Raw genomic sequence first — 21,308 nt, forward strand, 5'->3', positions numbered from 1 at the left:
AAATCTTAACAGAATTCTTAAGTCATTTTTTAATTTGTTGCCTGTACTAGTGACTGACTTTATACCAGTTACAAAATGTGAGAAGTTTAAATTATTTTAAATATCTATATTGTGAAGCTTTACATTAATAGAATAGGTCACATAGACTTAATTCCTTTATTGCAAATAAGTGGGGGTATATTAGTTTGAAATATATTTACTAAAGCAGATGTTTTTAATCAACCGAATCTAGAAGGAAGTAGGAAAGACATAATTCCATTTAAGTTTTAGAGCAAACCATATTAAAGATTTTTAAAATCTTCAGCTTTGGACTACATAACAAAATATTGCAGGTTGGGACACAGAGCTGAGAAGTGTGCAAGGTTCTCAGGGCAGAGGCTGAAGATGAAGCTCTCCTTTATCCCCGCAGCCCATCCAGGCTGCCCCAGGTGTGAACGTGGTTACAAGGCACAGGGAGAGAAATTTCTCACTAGTAAGAATTAAATCTGAGACATGCTTTTTGCTGACAAGAAAGGCAATCACGAGCACAGAACAAGGAAGCCATCCCACAGCTTCAGATCTCCTGACCCAGGTTCCTTCTGCAGAAGGAGCACATGCAAGTTCAGCAGAGGGATTCAAGAGTATAATTTTTAAAGGCTCTTATTTTTGGTGAGCACAGCTGACTCCCTTCATAAAGCTGGTGTTAGGAGACGGAACTTGCATCTGTGCTAAATTAAAATTTTACTGCATCTTCGGGTTGCACAGGACATGATTTGGCCTTGGATTTATCCAACCCATATGTATCACAAAGCATAGAATATTCTTGAAAACTAAATTTGATTGTATAAACATGCTCACTGCTCTTTAATGGCTTTGCTCCAATCCGAGCAACCTGAGGAAGTCCTCTGGCCCAGCAGCCCTGAAGGTCCAGCTGAGCTCTGGAAGCCCAACTGGCTTGCTGAGGCCCGAACTCACCTCAGTGGTAGCCCTGGCCTCTCCACCGTTTTTCTGCTCAGTCTCAAGCCAAGCTGCCACGTGGACAGTTCAATGTAATGCTGCACATGAAAGCAACAGTTTTCAAATCAGATGCTTCTAGATGCTGTCAGGGTTCCAAGGAGGACAGAGGTACAGATGAGCGCCAGCAGTTTGTCATGTGTCCCCGGACATGTATTTCTATCAGTCTCACATATGAGAACACTTAAACATTTGTGGGAAATGAAATAAGAAGAAATGTTTACTATGTTTCGAAAAAATTGAAATCATGTATATGTCAAATCTTCAAGAAGTTCAAGGAAAAGGCACACAGCAAAAGACTATGCATGCATTCCCCCCCCCAACTAAAATAAACTTATTTTAAAAATTTGGGAGGGGGGTCAGCAGCATGGTGTAGTAGGATAAGCCCATACATGCACCAATTCATGTCCTGGCTGCTCCACTTGCCACCCTGTTCACATCCTGGGAAAGCAGCAGACGATGGCTCAAGCCCTTGGGCCGCTGCACCCGTGTGGGAGGCACAGAAGCTCCTGGTTCTGGATCAGCTCTATTGGTCCATGTGGTAATGAATCAGTGGATGGAACAACTTTTCTTTCTGCCTCTCCTGTCTGTAACTCAGCCTTTCAAATAGAAATATTATATTTTATAATTATATTACATTGTTATATTATATGCACATACAATCTATTTCCAAAGCACAGATCTTCACTCCGCAAAGGCCTCTGAGAGCGAGGACTGCGCCAGATGCAAGTCAGCAGCCTGCAACTCATGTCAGTAGCTGCGACTTCCACCTCCTCCCATGCAGTACATTAGCAGGAAGCTGGATCAGAAGCAGAGGACCCAGTACAGGGACCACGTACTTGGATATGGGATGCTGTAGCAACTTAGCCACTGCACCAAGTGCTCACCCCTAAACATTTTCTTTTTTTTTAATTGTTTTTATTGAAAAGGCAGATCAGATTTACAGAGAAAAGGAGAGACTGAAAGGTTGATTCACTCCCCAAAATGACACCAATGGCCAGAGCTGAGCCAATCCGAAGCCAGGAACCAGGAGCTTCTTCCGGGTCTCCCAGGCAGGTGTAGGGTCCCAAGGCTTTGGACATCCTCCATTGCTTTCTGAGCAGGGAGCTGGGCCATTTCCCAGGCCATTGCTTTCACAAGCAGGGAGCAGGATGGGAGTAGAACAGCTGGGATATGAACTAGTGCCCACGTGGCATTCTAGCACTTGCAAGATGAGAATTTAGCCATTGAGCTATCATACCAGGCCCTCACCCCTAAACTTTTGATTCCATTTTCCATTAACTTCTTGAAAAATCCTTACACTGAGCTTCTATATTAGTGGGAAAAGTACTCCTGCTTTAAAAGACTCCATAAAGGTTTTGGAGATACTGAGCAAGTAGTTAAGTACTCACAAATATTCCAGGAATAACTTTATATTCTGATTGCAATAAAATACAGGTATCCACTCTAATGTACACTCAAGGTACCATGGGAATCTGAATAACGTAAAGCCCACGCGTCCAGGAACACCCAAAGTATGAACATGTGTTCCTTCCAACACTGCAAGTACTTTAAAGTCACTTCCAGACCCTGCAACGACCGAGGGCAATTTTCCTCGTCAATAACCCGCTTGGGCAAAGCAAGCACAATATTTCTAGTAGAAAAAATGTTGGATAAACCAATTTTTGCAAAGAATGTCATCATGGAATCTACCAAATTTGAACAGAAAGACACTACCATAGTGGGAGAACATTTAGAAAGCTCTGCTTATTGTCTAAAAATCTAGTATGAAATGGCTTCTAAGTACAAAATCTAGCTACAAACAGATGAGCATGTAGCACTTGCCCCCGATCAGCTTCGGCTTCAGCAGGGTAGCCACTGTGCTCTCCCTGTAGCTCCTGCACAGCACCAGGTGCATGGACAAGAAAAGGCAAAGAAGAGAAAGAGAAACGGGTGTAAACAGGTGAAAGCACAGAATTTCTTTTTGAAAGAGACAGTGAGCACATAAAAGTTGACACATCTTTCATGGCTTTGTAAATCACAACATTTTCCCCTATGGAGTTTAAGGAAATCATGTGTGGGACATCTATACCACCTCTGGCCTAAAGTGGAGAATCTGTTCTGTGTTTATGTCGGAACAGAAAAATAAAGAGCAAACAAATATGAATTTCAAAGAATGTACTATGTTTTTAAAGGTAAGCAATACTATAGGATATAGCAAAACAATACAAAACAAAAAGAATTAACAGTCATGTAACACATTCATAGTCGAAAAAGCATACCACAGAAGCCAGGTAAAAGGCCAAGTGAAGCCAAAAATACAAAGGCAGTCCTAGACATGATTTAAATACAGCCAGTATTCTCTTACTCCAAAGAACTGCTGCCCAGGTTAAATTTCACTGCATACATGCACATTATCACATGCCATAGATTCCATATACCAAAACCACACGTGTCTATTTCTTATAGACTATTACTAATTAACATAATTTACAAATCAATATATTAGATATTTTTAATTGCAATGTGAACATGCTTTAAATAAGCAACAGAGATCCTTAAACTTCCTCAAACCCTTTAAAAAAGGTATATTGATCTTACTGGATTTTATTCATAAAACCTATTTTTTTAAAAACCTGAAATACTGCATTTTTAATTCAACAACTGATATAAAGAATATAAATATTGCAGAAGATTCTCACTTCCTTTGAAGGCTGTAAATATTAGAAATGTAATACAGTGTTACTTCCTGAACCTTTGGTTCTAATGACAGTGTTTCTTTAAAAGGCAACCAGTGAAAAGGTAGCAAAGCTTAACAATTCAGTATTTCTCACCTTTCATTATGTTAATAAAGTACAAATAATTCCCTAACACATCTTTACATTTCATCATCAAACTGAACTTAGCACACAGTTGACACAGCTACCCTTCAAAGCAGTATAACTTTTAAATGAAGCCAGTTGTTTTAATGTCCATTTTTTCCAACACAAAAATGGAATCCCACCTTGATTAAAATGTTTAAAAACAGAAAAGTGAATGAATTTTAAAAAGCATCTCAAAGTCCATGCAAGTGTGAAGCCCAAAAGTAACCTTTAACAATGTGAACCAGTGAAACAAAATGATTCTCATAAGCGAAAGAAAATATAGCGCCAACAATATGAAAAAGGTAAACCAACTACATTAGGGATTCGACTTGACTACTCCATAGGGGTCAATAAGATTAGAAATTCCAAACCAAAGTCATTAAATTATGCTGTCAAAACCTACACTGTTCTCATTTAGCAGATACAGGTTAGTTGTCAACATCTAAAGCTAAGGTTTAAATGCATGCACATTACCAATCTTTGTCTTGCTTTATGAATATTCTGAAACAAAGGGAAGGAAAATCATGAGGAATTCCAAGCTGTCACTCACTAAACATGTATTTTGAAAATACAAACTGAGACTGTGCTCAAGTTTTCTTCAAGATTAGCATTTCTGCTTTTTCGATTCAACATGCAAGAACAAGTGTGACTCAAAATCAGCATAATGGACAATAATCAATCAGTTTTCCTTTGGTTGCTAAATTATTCATCATGGATTACATGATAAACAAGGTGAAAAGATGCCTCTTTAGACTAATATTTGCAATCCCCACCATGAACACACATTTGCTCAGAATTCATGTAGTACAAACACGCCAGTATTGCACATCACTGACAACTTTAGCATCCTGCCCTCACACAAATGCTGGCTTTTATAGCACATAAAAACACTGTAACAAGGAAAGCATTTCTAGTGAACACTTAAAGCTATGACATGGCAGAGCAAAATGATCTGACTCATCAAAACCAGTGAGAAGGTACAGAACACTAAGTGGACTACGTGTTCAATCAAGCAGACACACACGAGGAGGCCCATTTGCCAAAAGCCAAACATCCTTACCCTTATGTCAGGCCTCCTGAAAACCTGTTAGTTAAAAACACAAAACATCATCATCGTGGACATTACTACTGATCTGTGAAAGATGCCAGTAAGTGCAACAGCCCAATAATCTAAGAAACATAATCCTCCAAATAGAATCAACCAAGAGCAATTCTAACACATTTGTCATGAGAGTTTCATCAATCCTAACACATTTGCCCTATAATTTTGAAAGAAGTCTATGATTTGGAGAAATGCATAGCCCCTTAGGCAAAGGCAAACTACATTATTTTAAACTTACAAGGCCTTTCTGTCAAATGCTATTACAACCTATCAGGAACAGATTCTGTTTGAAAAGTTCACTTGTGATTCTGCCTGGAATTTTTCCCACATAGAAACAATACAAAATGGCAGTTATGTCCCCAAAGCAGCCCATAAAATAAAACAAAGCCAATAAACCCAGAGCACAGCTCAACTAAAGGATTATTGATATCATGTAGCTGAATTAACTAACACACTTCACATGGTTTCTATGAAACCTACACTTGTATTTCCAACTCTTAGCTGAGACTTTAGAATTGCACTTCCTGATATGGTCACTCCCCGCAGGTGCAAAAGCTCTGCATCCTGTCCTAGCACCAGTGCGCAGTAGAGGGAAGGCTATAGGGGAGAGGCAGAGGCTGCTCATGGAGGACAGCATGTCCGACTCAACTAGGACACTGATTCCAGCACCTTTGCAGCCTGCAGCCTGTGTCTCTTTAACATACAACATATGCATTCAGAAGGTTCCAGTCAGAGGAAACAGCCCAGACACATGGGACTTAAAACAGGAAAACAATTGTAATAATAGCCTAGGGTGACTTTAATCATTGCTGTATCCTGTAGCAAAGTCCAAAACTCTATCATCTAACCACTGGAGGTTCTATGAAACATAGCATTAAGAGAGAAAACTCGGCGCAGTCTTCATCAGCTTTATGATTTTACTCGGCATAGATTAGAACATCATGTGAATACAAAAATACAGACTCCAAAAAACACTGTCTTAAGAGGAAACACTGTTGGGCCAGAATTTTGTGCAGTAGTTTATTCTGTCCCCTGTGATGCCAGATTCTGTACAGAGTGTGACTTTGAATCCTGGCTGCCCTGCTTCTGACCCTGCTGTCTGCTATTATGCCTGGGAAGGCAGGTGACCATAGCCCAAGTACTTGGAGCCCCACCCCCATGTGCCTCACTCTATCACTCTGCCTTTCAAATAAATAAAATAAATCTTAAAGGGGGAGTGGATAGTCTTGTAGCACAACGGTTTAAGCCACTGCTTGTGATGCTGGTATCTGGTATGGGCATGGGTTCAAGTCCCAACCGCTCCATTTCTGATCCAGTCCTGTGCTAATAAGCCTGGGAAAGCAGATGAGGATGGGCCACGTGGGAGAACTAAATGAAGCTTCTGGCATCAGCCTGGTCCAACCCTGGCCATTGCAGCCAATTGCAGAGTGAACTACAAGATGAAGGTATCTCTATTTCTGTCTTTCCCTGTGTCTTTAATTCTGCCATTCTATTGAAGAGATAAATAAGTAGAAAATATTTTTCAGAGTCAAGAAGGCACTGCAGATTAAGTAATGCTATAGGTCAAAGAGAATTAACTCCATTAAGTTCCTAAATATAGGCAATTTAGAACAAGATATTTAAATGTGGCTTTTACAGGGAGACAGGCAGAATGGTAGGGGTGGGTGCTTCACTGTGGTGGGGCAGCAGGGGGCAGAGCTCTATCCTATTTGTGGTGCTTGGCTGCAGCACAGGGACTAGTTTCCCTTCTGCTAGGTTATCACTTTCCTGGCCTGCTGGTTTTAGACAAAACAGCCTTTTGCTCATGCCTGCTGGCATTTCTGCATCAGTGTCTTCATTAACGATGAGTCTGGGAGACACATATGCGGCAAAAACAAAATCCAAGAATGTAACAGCATGTCATTCCTTGGGCCCTGTGGTTCCTAGCCAGGCTGCTCTGTCTACCTTTCCAGGTGTTCCTGCGTTTGTTTGACATATAGTGTTCAGAGTTTTTTCTTCAATTTACTGTAAAGAACAAGAGAAAATACATCTGCTCCATCTTTCCAGACACAGAAGTCCAAACCTTGATATTTTCGAGAGAATTCTTTCTTATAAGAACTGTGGTGAGTAAGATACCACTTTCCTATTACAGTGATTCTAAGCTGGAGGTTCAGCCAGTAACAGGGATTTTGAAAACTGTCCAATGCTTAAAGTGGTGAGGGGGGCAGTTTTCACTCTGCTACTCCACAGCATTCCTGTGTCTTCCCAGTTTGTTAACTATCCAATGCAGGCATCAGAAGGTTTAACCCTGATACAATAAACAAGCCATAAGGCCAGGCTACCCACAATGGACTTAGGCTCACACACTCTGAAGCTCATGCTCAAGCTTCCCTTTTCCTGGCTCCATCCCCAAGCCAAGGAATACTGACAATGGTCCAGCTAAGGCTTAATGAAGTCTTTCCCATGTACTGTTTCATCCTTCCCTCCAAAGCCTTTCTTGAAATTTCTGTTGATGATCCAGAATATAATTATTGTACCACTATTCCACTCAATAATTAAAGTACAGGACCTTCTCCATTTTCTTCTCATAATATTCAGAAAAGAGATCTAGTACTTGAGTGTACACAGCTGAGGGGAAGAGAAAGACAAGGAGAGGAATAGAAATGTGATCATGATAATGATGATGCCAAGAAAAGGAGGTGGATCACATTCAAACTATCATCTCCTAATTTTTTAAAGAATTTTTTGACAGTTACAGAGAGGAAAAGACAGAGGGGAGAGAGAAACAGAGAGAAAGAGAAAGGGAGGGGGGAGAGAGAGAGAATTTTCCACCTGCTGGTTAATCCTTTAAATGGCCACAATGGCCAGCACTAAGCCAGGCAGAATCCAGGCTCATCTTCTGGGTCTCCCATGTGGGTGACATGGGCACAAAACACTTGGGTCATCTTCCACTGCTTTCCAAGGCCATCAGCAGGAAGTTGGAACAACAGATGAGCCTTGAACACCATGGTGCACATTTGGGATGTAAGCACTGAAAGCAGCTTAACACACTATGCCACAGCACTACCAAATGTCCTAGTTTTCATAAGGCTAGCCAGAATCAAATCCTTTGGGATTTGATGTTCCACAAAGATAGGCAGAGGCTTATAATCTAATTCAAACCCTGTTATCCTTACATATAAAGAACCTATAGATCAAAATCTAGCCAGTACTATCTGTACTCCATCCTGTTCTACCCTTCTAGTTTACTTTCCAAACACTGGAAGCTGTGGAAGGTGCAATCAACTATCGCTTCTGCTAACAGCTCATGAACATTTTTCATTACAAATCAAATGTCCATAACTGTATTGTTACACCGGATAAACGGAAGATTACATTAAAATCTTATACTCTTGATTTTCTGCACCAATTCCAGAGTTTTTTGTTTTGTTTTGTTTTTACTACTAGAATAGTACAAATGAAATAAACTGATTTGCTGTTGGGAACAGTAGGCAGGCAAAACCAAAACACTTTATTACAGTTCTGCTAGTAGTCTTAATTATTGGAATCATCTTCAGGATGAATTGGCATTAAAGCATACATTTATTCATTCAGTTGACTCATAGCTCAACATAATAGCTTCCCACTCTTTCAGCTAGTGCAATGTTTGCCAACCTTTTGTCCTAACACCACCTCTGTAAGTGTGCCTTGCTTTATCTGCATACCACCTGAGCTAACATTTGTCTTCAAGGTGATGTAAAATTCATCCTGTTTTATAATCTGCCTTTTCTATGAATTAACATCTGCTAAATCATAAGCTTTTGTGGGCCACCTTTCCTAATATGCCATAAAGTAATTAGATAAATATGAAAATATATCTCATGAATATACTATTCTCACATGATGCCAGTGATATTCTTACTACATTCTGGGTGATCTGATCCTGGGATGACTAACAATTTCTGATATAAAATGATAAAAATAATTGGTCTCCACACCAAACATGAATTGCTAACCATTCAGATTTGTTAAGAATGTACCAGAAACACATGTTCCTCTCACCAATTTCAGCAAATATAAAGCTAGGAAGCCAAGATTTTGTGATTTTTTTTTTCATGCAAGGCACTAGGTTCTTTCTCTCAGAGATTCTGATTCAGGAAGTTGGGAATGGAGCCTAGGACCCTGCATTGCTAAGGTATCCAAGGGGCATATTTTGAAAACCTGTTGATCTTTGGGTGGTGGGCTAAATTTAAAAATCACTCTTTTGAACAGGACAACTTGGGTTCAAGTCCCAAGTTGAACCCTGTGGTCCTAAACAAGTCAGTTACGCTTTCCAGGCTTCAGTTTCCCCATCTATTAAGTGATAACTATAATAACAGGTATAGCTACCTTGTTGGGTTGCATTAAGACCTAAATGGACGTGTTCAAAAGTCATCATGAAGCCAGAGTCTGCCCATGGCAGCAGGCCGATCATGATGACGCAGCCCATAAGCACTGTGCATTGAGATGCAAGCTGAGATGCAAGCGTCTGTTCCACGCCAATGCCTGCTCCTATGCCATTACTAACTGGAGGCTAACTACAGTCAACAAACTTCCAAATTCAGTGCATTTCAAATTCATTATTTACACAATAGATCATTCCAAATATTATATTCTGATGGCTGCAAGCTACATCCTCAGGAAACTATCGGAACCTATGGAGCCAGTTCCATGGAATGGCTCCCATTCCAGAAGACAGTGACACCCCAAAGTCCCAGCTTGATTTCCCTGATTATAAAAGCTACTTCATAAGCAGTACACACAATAATCCTTGTAATTTACAAATCTTTCATGTTTTTATTGCAACAAAATTCTTTCCTTGAAGAAAGCATGGAACTCCTAAATTATAAATTTAACAATAACTTCGCAGATTTGGCAACAGTCAGAAAACATGCTGTTAAAATAATTCACCAAACGTTTTACCTGTGATCTGATGTAGGGATTTAAAATTCAATTTACTAATCAGAAAAGTCTTTTTTTTTTTTCCTGAACATCATCTGTTAACCCATTCCAATGTGGGCTCCTTGCAGCACACAAATGTAAATAAACATTTTTAAAATGTAGTTGCTAGGACCAGAGCCATGGTGTAACAGGCTAATCCTCCACCTGTGGTACCAGCAGCCTAAATGGGCACCTCTTCCAGTCCCAGCTACTCCACTTCCAGTCCAGCTCCCTGTTAACGCACCTGAGAAAGTGGTGCAGGATGGTCCAAGTGCTTGGGCCCCACACCCACAGAAGACACATGGAGGAAGCTCCTGGCTCTCAGCTTCAGACCATGCCAGCTCTGGCCACTGCAACCAGTGGATGGGAAGACCTCCTTATCTCCCAATCTCTCTCTCTCTTTCTTTCCCCCTTTCTCCCTCTCTCTCTGTAATTTAGCCTTTCAAATAGTAATAAATCTTAACAACAACAAAAAAAACTTGTTGCTTAATGTTGAAGTACAGCTTCAAGCTGGTATGTCAGAAAGCTTTATACACAGTCGCCATTCAATCTGTTGTAAAACTCACACAACAGGAACAACTATTCAACCATAATGAAAACCTTCTAGCTAAACTCTTGTTGCCCACAAAGAAGAGTACCCCAAATGTGGGAGCTACTCCCTGCCAATACAGGTTCTGAAGCGTCTCCTTCAGTGGGCTGATTGTCAGCCAAAGCGGAGCAAGAGGGCAACTGGGACCAGTGGGATCGGCAGTATGTTCGCCCAGCCAGGTTTTGTGAACCACGAATCTCAAATGAAAACTGGCTAGAGGCGAAAACTACATACTGTTACTCTTCTAGCTGGGCAAAGTATCCAATTCCTACTAATGCCCAGATATGCCCTCCTCTGGCATAATCACCAGCACCTGCTAGCCCACGTGAAGCAAGAGACGGCATCTAGTCAAATCTCAAACACATGGCCTCTTTGTGCTGCTCTTTGCACTTGTTAGGACTGAAAAGGAACTGATGCAAAATAAAGGGTATAAATAAGGAACAGTTATTAAGGGAATTACTAAGATTTTGAGACTGTTAACTGATGGTCATCTGAGATTGCAAACACAATTCTCACATACTTATTAGAAACCAATCATCTGTTATTAGCAGGCAGGAATAACTAATAAACTGAAACCTCAATTCAAGAGAATACTATTGAAACATAAAAGTGGTTTCATTTACAGCAACTTTTAATAGTTGAAAATCATTAAGACCAAGTTAGTTCTTAAGGAAGATGGAGCAAATGATTTTTGGTTTGCTATCTGAGCCAGTATTTACACAGCACCCATTTCATCCCTTTGCTTGGGAATGCTGGGAAACAAGCAGTGAGGCTTGACTGCAGCACAAGCAGGTAACTCCACATTGCAAACCAAAGCATTTTTCATCTCACTGAGGACTAGAAAGTAAGGCTTCCCGTATACACTCATTAGAGATTCGGCAAGGATAGCTCTGCTTTGAAGTATCACGTATTAATATTAAATACTCACAGGTCATTCCTGCATACAAATCTCAATGCTGAAATCTAGGGAACATTTTTTGAAATTCAGAATAACAAGGAATATACAATGCATTTATTATAATAACATGGAACGTAGTTTTTAATTCCTCTCCATTCTAAATTTATGATGACATATACCGTGTACTAGTAAAATTGCTCTTCAAAATTACAGATTTACTAGCAGAGAGCCTCTAATTTTCATTCTCAAGCAAATGACAGGTGAGCATCAAGAGGTCAAAGCTCATCTGAATTAAAACTGCAAAGCTTCCTGGATACTGCACATACCAAAAATGAGTTAAACACTCAAGGTTCCTTACCTTGTAATCTCTGGATACATTTTCTGATGTCACTGAACCTGAAATTTGACTAGAAATTGTAGCCGCTATAAGCTGCTTACACCATTCAACATGTGATCCTGTAGGACTAAAAAAACACAGCATGATTAAAGTTTTAAAATATAAGCTCTTTGTGAGAAAAACCAGTACCAAATAGGTTTATACACACATTTCTTTTTGCTGATGAAACATTTAACTATTTGGTTACCTTAACAATTAGTAGAAGGGGCCCAGTATAGTAGCCTAGCAGCTAAAGTTCTCACCTTGCATACGCCAGGATCCCATATGGGCACCGATTCTAATCCCGGTGGCCCCACTTCCCATCCAGCTCCCCTGCTTGTGGCCTGGGAAAGCAATCAAGGATGGCCCAAAGCCTTGGGACCCTGCACTTGCGTGGGAGACCCAGAAGAGGCTCCAGGCTCCTGGCTTCGGATCAGCTCAGCTCCAGCCATTGCCTGCTGCATGGGAAATGAATCAATGGATGGAAGGTCTTCCTGTCTCTCCTCCTTTCTGAATATTTGACTTTGCAATAAAAATAAATGACTCTTTTTAAAAAACAATAAAAGAATTGAAGGGCTGGCATTTTGCTAGCATCCCATTGTGGGATCCTGGCTCCTTTACTTCTGATTCAACTCCTTGTTAATGTGCCTAGGAAGATAGAGGAAAATAACCAACTGCTTGGGCTCCTGCAACCAGGTGGGCGATGTGGTAGAAGCTCCAGGCTTTGGACTGGCCCAGCCCAAGCACTGCAGCCAGCCAGGGTGTGAACCCGCAAAGGAAACCAGAGACCAGAAAAAGAGTTCTCATTCTCGCTCCCCTTCCAATAAATAAAATAAACCTCTAAAACAGAGCTGCTCTCCAATAACACTTCACTCATCCTTGTCCTGGCCACATCTTGCAGGTCACCTATGCAGCTTCTGCATCAGTACTTGCTGCTTGTACTTCAGGGGGAAAAAATGAAATAAAATAGTTGAAATACCGATTGACAACTAGGAATTAAGGTTAGATTCCGGGGAGGGGCAGGTGGGAAGCAATGAGAAAGTAAGATCTCCCTTTTGCTGTTTATTCCTCAAATGTCTGCAACAACTGTGGCTGGGCCAGGCCAAAGCAAGGAATAGGGAATTCAACCCTAGTCCCCTAGGGGCAGGGACGCAAGCACACAGCAGCAGAAGCTGGGCTGTGCTGATGGCACACAGCACGCCCATAGCAGACAGTTTTACCAAGCAGGGCCTTAGCCACTGCACCATCCGTTCTCATCCTAATTTTAAGTGAGTCAAGCCAATTTTCCTCTTGGTGTGACATAGCTAAGCATGTTATCATATATATACATATATATATATATACACATACACACACAGAGAGAGATCTAGATATAGATAGATAGATATTATTGGTAAGGTACATTTCCACAAAGAAAGACAGAAAGCTCTTTCATCCACTGGATCACTACCCAAATGACCAAAATGGCCAGAGCAGAGCTGAGTCGATCTGAAGCCAGGAGCCTGGAGCCTCTTCCAGGTCTCCCATGCAGGTGCAGGGTGTCCCAAGGCTTTGGGCCATACTCAACTGCTTTCCCAGGCCACAAGCAGGGAGCTGCACGGACAATGGAACAGACAGGACATGAACCACCATCCATATGGGATCTCAGCACATAGCAAGGGGAGGATTAGCCAATTGAGTCATTGCACCGAGACCATGCTCTTTCCCATACTATATGAAAAAATACTGTTAATGTAATGTCTGTGGAAAATTAATTCTAAAGTGAAATAAACAGCATACTGCATATGGTTTACAAAAATTCAGTTTCACAATGGCAACTCTAAGTACAGAGAACAGTGTACCTGTAAGACTCTTAATGGAGGAAAAAAAGATTTCCATAAGGTCAGAAAAACGATGCCTTACATTTTGGTAGATGCTCTGGCAATTTATAGAAGGGTTTTCCGGTTGTCCTCAGAAACACGGTATGACAAGTAAGTTCAAAAGGGATTGCCCAGTCATCTTGGTCTTCAGATCGGAGGTGCAGAGGTGACACAGACGGTTAGAAAGTGGCTGTCTAGCTATGACATGGCACAGCCAACGGTGGTGAACCCACTGAGCTGAAGCCGGTACTGCAGATGCCCGCCAACCAACTTCTTGAAAACATGACCATGTAAAGACAATAGCACCCCCTTCTTCAGTGTTCTACTGTTCAAAGCATTTGCACAGCTGGAGCCCTACCAGCCCACTGTGCCCCATTTCACACATGAGAAAACTGAGGCAACAGTTTAGTCCAAGGGCCTAGAATTATCAAGTAGATGGACCATGGTCCCCTGATCCAAAGGCCCATGTAAGAGAATTAACAACTGCCCCAAAGGCCAGGTCTCTCATCATTTATCAAAACACTGAAGAAATTAACAAGAGGGCAAAAATGTTTACGAAGGTTTACCTTACAAACAGCTTTTACTGCGAAGATTATTTTCAGACCTTGAAAAATGCACACCACTAATTAATTCAGCTCCTGTCGTGGAAGGCTGCCGATACCCACAATCCCTAAGCCATGAGTGGGATAACCCAGAAGAAGATGAACAAGCTATGTTCGGCACTATTCATCTAAATCGCACTCTCTGGTGAAGATGGTCCAGTGGTTTTCTGCGTATTTTTTTAAGGATTTTTTTAATTTGAAGGGCAGAGTTAGAGAATGACAGATCTTCTATCTGTTGGTTCACTTCCAAAATGGCTGTAAAGGCCAGTGCTAGGCCAGCATAAAGCTGGGAGCCAGTAGCTTCTTCTGGTCTCCTGTGTGGGTGCATCCCAGATGCATCAGGAGCAGGGTAGCCAGGACTCCATCTGCTGCTCATATGGGATGCCGGCGCCGCAGGCAGTGGGTGAGCTGTCTAAGCTACTGACCAGCATCTTTCTGTCAGGAGCCGTGTACTGTAGCCACACTGAAGCCATTTTGAATATAGAACTATGGGCCAGTGGAAAATCCCCGGCTGGCTAGATGCTTGGGAAAGAAGTTATGAAACTAATCACATGCTTAGCTTCAATTGTTTCTAGCAACTGTTTTAGAATGTGATTTATGCTGTATCTGCCGACATGTTGTTACTGATTACCTATGCTATTGTTGATATGCTGGTTACTATTGTGGATATGGTAGCTGCTCAAGAACAATCGGTCTGGAGACCATGGCTTGCGTCCTAGTTTCTCCTTTCCTCCCTGAGCCTTAGTTACTGAAGAGTATAAAAACCCTCAATTAAAATCAATAAACTGACAGCTTGATCAGACATCCTGTCTTGCTGTCCATTCTTCGTGTCTCTTGTCCCCCAATCTCTCCGAGGTGGTTGCAACCCCCGTTGACTGTCCTGCTGAATGGGACATCTTTCTGAAAGTCTAAGTGAAAACACTGGCAGAACAGGCAGAAGCTCATATCATATGCCAGAAATCCATCTATCCCAAATGCTAAGACGGACAGGGCTTGAGGGAAAAGAGTGAATTTTTGTTTCTTTTTTCTTTTTTAAAAATAAATCTGTCTGCTGCTTTGAGTGACAGCCTGGAGTTCTCGTCAGGCCCCAGAACTACAAGATTCTTAAAAAAAAAAAAAAAAAAGATTTATCTATTTTTATTGCAAAGTCAGATATACAGAGGAGGAGACACAGAGCGGAAGACCTTCCGTCCGATTATTCACTTCCCAAGTGACTGCAACAGCCGGTGCTGTGCTGATCCGAAGCCATGAGCCAGGAACTTCCTCCAGGTCTCCCACACAGGTGCAGGGTCCCAAGGCTTTGGGCCATCCTCGAATGCTTTCCCAGGCCAAAGGCAGGGAGCTGGATGGGATGCGGAGCTGCTGGGATTAGAACCGGTGCCCATATGGAATCCTAGTGTGTGCAAAGCAAGGATTAGGTGGCTAGGCCACCATGCTGGGCCCTTTTCTTTCATTTTTAAAGGCTAAGGCACCTTTATTCCCTGCTTATATCCTACCTTTCCTGCCATAATGCTTTATTTTTCTGTCCGCACTCATTGCTGGTTGTAAATAGACGAGAAAAAGAAAGCCCTCTGGGAACACAACTGCTGACCCCAAGTGGCCTGTGGTACCGTCTGCTTGTATCCCCTTTTCTAGCTTCCTCAGGGAACCAACCACCCAGCCCAACTCCACAGAATTCAGTGGGAAAGAAGACAGTAGACGGCTGGCCCCTTCAGTCTCCCTCCGCACTTAGAGGTAAGTCACCCAAGCCCAGCCAATCCCAGGATTTCCTCTTGGACCCGGAGCAGTGCAGATCTGCCCCAGAACTGTTGAAGGCCATGCCCATCACCCCACTGCAACCGGGACCCCCATTCCCCATGGGAATTCTAAGATACAAAGCCCAATAAGCAAACCAAGTTATGAGGCATTTCACAGCACTGCCCCCAATACCACCACTCCAGACTCTGGCCCTGCCCCAGCCAGGACCACCACTCCAAACTGCAGCAGTTCTGTGAGCGAAGTGAACGTCCTCTGACTTAAGGTAGCCTGAGTTGTGGTTTTGTCACCTATAACCAGAAGTGTCCTGGCCAATGTGGTTCCAAATGGCGTCACACAGTGGCTCGCAGATAGGAGGCTACATTCCAACCCTGCTGCTGTCACCTCCTCAGGACCTTGAGCAAGTCACCTGCTCTCAAGGAGTGTAGGCCCACAGTCATTAAGAGCAGCAAAGCTTGCACAAGAGAGCTGAGGGTCCCACAGCTGGGCCTGTAGAGCCACGCTCTCTTGAGGGACCCCTCTTGAAAGCTACATATGAACAGGAGCTTGTCCAGAGCTCAGAACTGAGGCAGGAAGCCGAGCCCTCCCCCACACCACCCCATGTCTCTCCTGTGAGCGGCCTCCTCTCCCTGGCAGCAAGTGGCACCTGCACACTGGACTTCCCAGCAGGATCCCTCCCGCTCTGAAGCCTGGCACTCCTCCATGCAAGACTCTACCAGCCTGCTTCAAAGTCCCTGCCAAGTCACCCTGCATAAGCTGCCATGGGTCATTCAGTCCCACAACATCCCCCTGTAATTCCTGACTCAGTGTAAATCCCAGGCCACCACACCGTGGCCTACACACCAGCATCTCCTATGGGCACCAGTCCTGCCTGCGGCTACGCTTCCTAATCCAGCTCAAAGAAATCCCAGCTTATCCACTCAGCCCCCACTGCTTCATCCTCTCAGCCAAACACTCCCTAGACTGTCACTTTCCTGTGCTAAGCACCTTGAAAATCCGCCCTGCCAGAGTCCTACTGTTCTGTGCTCTTCTCCCACCTCAAGAATTTAAGCACCATCTACGTGCAGATGACGCTTCAGTTCAGGTTTCCAGGCCAGATGTCAGCCCCAAACTCCCTGCCCACACACCAACTGCCTCTTTAATAACTGCTATGGAACATTTCAATGGGACCTGACCATCAATATGCCCAGAGCTGAAAGCCTACTATTTCCTAACTCTGCTCCTCCTAGATGTTTTTCATGCTAAGCAACACAGTTCTTCCACAAACTATATAACTGGTATCCACTGACTTGTTTCTCCTCCCCGCTAAGCAACCATCACCAAAGCCTGCAGTCTCTTTCAGGTCCTGTCTAGGGCCTGATCACTTCTTCCCTCTGCCCCGTACCCTGAGCAAAGGCACTAGCCTCTCATCTGGCCTTGAGAGTCAGCCTGCTCCAACCCCTAACTCGGCCGCTCTAATATACACACAGCACCCATGCTGACCCCCACTACGTCACCCCTCTAAAACAAAGTCCCCAACAGTTTACCATGGCTTCCAAGGCTCTCCACCACCGCCCTGAGGCCTATCCTTTCTCTCCCTAATAACCTACTTGCTAGTAACACTTAGTGGACTTGATGATACAGTTTTATAGCCAGAACCTTTGCATAGGCTGTTATCATCTGGCTATTTGGATGACTGGAACCCTCACTTCTTCAGGGCATTCTCAAATGCCACCTTTGGGGTCAGCGTTGTGACCCAGCTGGCTAAGCTTCTTCCTTCAGCGCCAATCTCCCATATGGGCAGTGGTTCGTGTCCCAACAGCTACACTTCCCATCCAGCTCCCTGCTTGTGGCCTGGGAAAGCAGTGGAGGACAGCCCAAAGCCTTGGGACGCTGCACCCGCATGGGAGACCCGGAAGAAGCTCCTGGCTGCTGGCATCAGAGTAGTCCAGCACTGGCTGTTGCAGTCATCTGGGAAGTGAAGCAGCAGATGGAAGATCTCTGACTTTGAAATAAAAAATAATTTTTTCAAGCCACCTTTCTCAGACTTTTCCTGATATTTCTACCCAAAATTCCAACCACCATCCAAAGCATATACGCCAACACTTCTTTTTTAGAGATTTTTAAAAATTTATTTGAAAGGCAGAGTTACAGAAGAGTGTGAGAGAGAGAGGAGAGATCTTCCATCTATGGGTTCACTCCCCAAATGAAGCCAGGAACTTCTTCTGGATCCCCCATGGGTGCAGGGGCTCAGGGACCTGAGCCATCTACCACTCCTTTCCCAGGTGCATTACCAGGAAGCTGGATAAGAAGTGGAACTGCTGGGTCTTGAACCAGCCATATGGGAGGCTAATGTCACAGGTGCCACATGTTGCCCTCCCATTGCCCAACATGTCTTAATCCCCACCTCAGCTTACGTTTTTTTCTTTACCTAAATGCATACCATCACCTAAACAGAAAACCTGTTTCACCTTTTGGTGGCCTTTCCAAAAGCACAATGCACAGGGATCTGCAGTTTCTCCCTGCTGCAGTGCCTGACGCCAGCTAGGCCCTCATGCGCAGGATTACTGAATGGTCAAGCATTTCAACACCTCCCAGCTAGACTCTCCACCCCAGTGTACTTGCCACACTACGGCAGCGCCATCATCCTGGAATGGCAAAGGACACCCCGCAGTGCCCGGGGTGACAGCCTTTGGTGCTCCCCACAGTTAACCTGATGATGTATTTCCTCATCCAAACCAACGCACAAGGGAGCACTGAAAAAAACCTGCTGCTAATGATGCCACGGAGCAGCAGTGAGTACTGCAGCCACCGCTGCGAAGCCCGTGTCCCACACCTGGGCAGCTGCAAGCAGCAGCCGGCTCCAGTCACCCACCTCCACCCTCCTCAAACACCTGGACGTCCCCAGCGTCAGCCCTGGCCCAACCTCAGCTGCTGCAGGCACTTAGGAAATAAACCAGCAGGCCGGGGCACTCCCGCTGCCTGCCTGTCTTCCAAATAATTTATTTCAAGATTTATTTAATTGAAAGGTAGAGTTGAAGAGAGAGAAGCAGACAGAGATGTCTTTCATTTACTCGTTCACTCCCCAAATGGCTGCAGAAGCAGGACTGAGAGAGCCAAAATCAGGAGCCTAGAATTCCATCTGGCTTTCGACGTGGGGGTGGGGGGTGGGGAGCAGCAAGTCCCTGCTGCACTGACAGGGAGCTGGATGTGAAATGAGATTCCAGGACTCGAACAGCAGGTGTGGCCAGAACACCAGCCTCCCATCTCCAATATGTTTTCAAAAACGTTTTCGCTCTACAACAAGTCAACCAGGATCGCCCCCAAAGACTACATGGTGCGTGTGGCTCACAGCTGTAGTGCATGTTAACAATGCAGACCCCAGGCTCTCCTCCATCCCAAAGCTGAGTACCTCCTGCTTGCCCGGCAGCATGGCTTGTTCACCGAGGAAGCACAACTCCTCGGGGAGGCCATCTTCCCGCAGACAAGAGGCCTTCTCTGCTACCGGCTCCTCGCACTGCCTGCACGGCCAGAGGCTGCACCGCCTCACAGTTCAAATGTCAGCTTCCCAGAAGATCTCTGACTGCTTCTACTGTGCAAGCTCCCCTAAGCACACATCAGGGAGTCCCCACCTAGGGCTGCCCAGAGGAACCTCTGAAAACCACCCTGCACCCCACCTCGGAATCCTTCTGCCTGCCACCTCGCCATCTGCACCCCTTCAAAAGCTCGGGAGGAAGGCAGTGTCCCCCTAGTTCCTTCGCTGCTTGACATGTGTGTCTCATCCCAGGCACTTTCTGTGTGCTCATCTGTAGCCTATGACGTGATACGATTTCAACAGTGCCTTTGTATTCTTAGGCGGTAAAGCAAGGAGCAAAAAGCACCTTGAGTTGTCTGGACCATCGAGAGCTCAGGCACTGCTCAAGGTTCGTGGAGTTCAGTGCACACGCGCCCAAGCGTTCTCTTGCTTGTGACTGCTTCTCCGCGAAGTGCAGCACTTGTTAAAAGTACATGGCAGTGACGCTGGGGTCTACGCCAAAGGAAGCAGAGGCGTGCTGTGGCTCCCGTGTTTTTGGAAACTCCCAAATGTTCCACACACTGCTCTGAGTCAGCCGGGCAGGAACCAACCTCTGAAACTGCCCGCGCCACATTCCAAGCGTGGCTGTGCCATCAGCAAGTGGCAGCCGCGTCGGCCCGGGGGCCAGAGCACCCAGGCAAGCCACGCGGCCGCCTCTGAGGACAGGTCCTGTGCCCCTGCCCGCTGCCACATGGCCGGATTCTGCTTGCCAACTCACTTGTTATGCAGTAGCAGCAAGCTTCTATGTTCCCGAAAGCAATGCAGCAGCTCCTTGCAAGCAGGAGGAAGTGCAAGTCCCTCGGACTCCGTGCCTGGAAGTCCTCCAGGCCAGTTGGTCAGATCAGGGCCCGCCCCCAGTTCCCACTCCCGACAAACACCCCAGACCCTCTAAGCAGGTAGTGTAGGACTGAGGTCTTCAAAGCGCACACTGGCCCTCAGAGCATTCGTGCCGGGCAAGGGCGGCCCAGGGCTCAGGGAGCAGCAGGAGGTGGCGTGCCAAGAGGTGTGACCGCTGCTGCGAAGTGCCGGGAGCTGGGCGAGCTCAGCCGCTGAGGCGGAAGTGAGCCAGGTGCACAGCCCGGGCCAGATCCGAGGGCCCCGGGCTTGGGAGGGGGTGCTCTTGGGGGAGCTGAAGGGGCACGAGCGGGGTCGCCCGGCCCCAAGGCTTCGGCCGCCCAGAGCCGCGAAGCGCGCGGGGAAGGGGACGCGCGGGCCCCGCGTGGAGCCCTCGGCGTCGGGACGCGACACAGCGTGAACGTCCGGGTTCCGCTTACCTGTCCAGGGTCTCCACGCTGGGCTGCCGCGAGCCGGCGGGGGCGCCCCCCGCTGTCCAGGGGGGCCTCCGGCCGCCGGCCGCTCCCGAGCCGGGGCCTCCGGCGCCCTCGCAGCCCGCTGCGCCCGCCGCCGCTCTGTCCATGGCGTGCGGGCCTCGGGGAGCCCCTCCGCCGCCTGGAGACGCCGCAGTCGGCAGCGGAGCGGCGGCCGGGGAGCTTCCTCCCGAGCCTCCCGCCGCCGGCCCGCTCGTCGCTCGCCCACCCGCCCGCCAGCCTCAGCCGGCAGCCGCCATTAACTGTCACCTGGCGGCCCCGCGTTACCCACAAGGCCTCGCGCGCAGGGGGCGGCGCGGCGCGGCGCGTGGCGCCCCCCTCCCGCCCACGCTGCACCTGGCGCCCGCCCCCCGGGAGCCCACGCCGTGGGCCCGGGCGCTTCCTGCTGCGACCTGCGCCAGCACCGCGCCCCTGGGCTTCGGGCTGTGCGTAGGATCCTTTTTGTTCTGAAAGTCAAACCGGATTGACTATA

General features: G+C 45.6%; 1 protein-coding gene across 3 annotated transcripts in view; it reads right to left on the reverse strand.

The window, feature by feature from the left end:
• MTMR1 (myotubularin related protein 1) overlaps positions 1-21,105 on the reverse strand; it is a 50,886-nt gene extending 29,781 nt beyond the window's left edge. The window contains exons 1-3 of one of the 3 annotated variants that reach the window (XM_041000131.1): positions 20,783-20,925; positions 11,722-11,827; positions 2,814-2,870 (exon numbers count right to left, since the gene is read on the reverse strand). In XM_041000131.1, coding sequence (XP_040856065.1) covers positions 2,814-2,870; positions 11,722-11,827; positions 20,783-20,925 — 306 coding nt within the window. Of the gene's footprint in view, positions 1-2,813; positions 2,871-4,896; positions 4,921-11,721; positions 11,828-20,782 lie in introns of all 3 variants that reach the window. The other 2 variants (XM_041000129.1, XM_041000132.1) reach the window with 2 other exon arrangements.
• Between the last annotated feature and the right edge of the window lie 203 nt (positions 21,106-21,308).

This window comes from Ochotona curzoniae, unplaced genomic scaffold (assembly GCF_017591425.1).
Source record: "Ochotona curzoniae isolate NIBS_2020 unplaced genomic scaffold, NIBS_Ocur_1.0 scaffold_1852, whole genome shotgun sequence".
Classification (NCBI taxonomy): Eukaryota; Metazoa; Chordata; class Mammalia; order Lagomorpha; family Ochotonidae; genus Ochotona; species Ochotona curzoniae.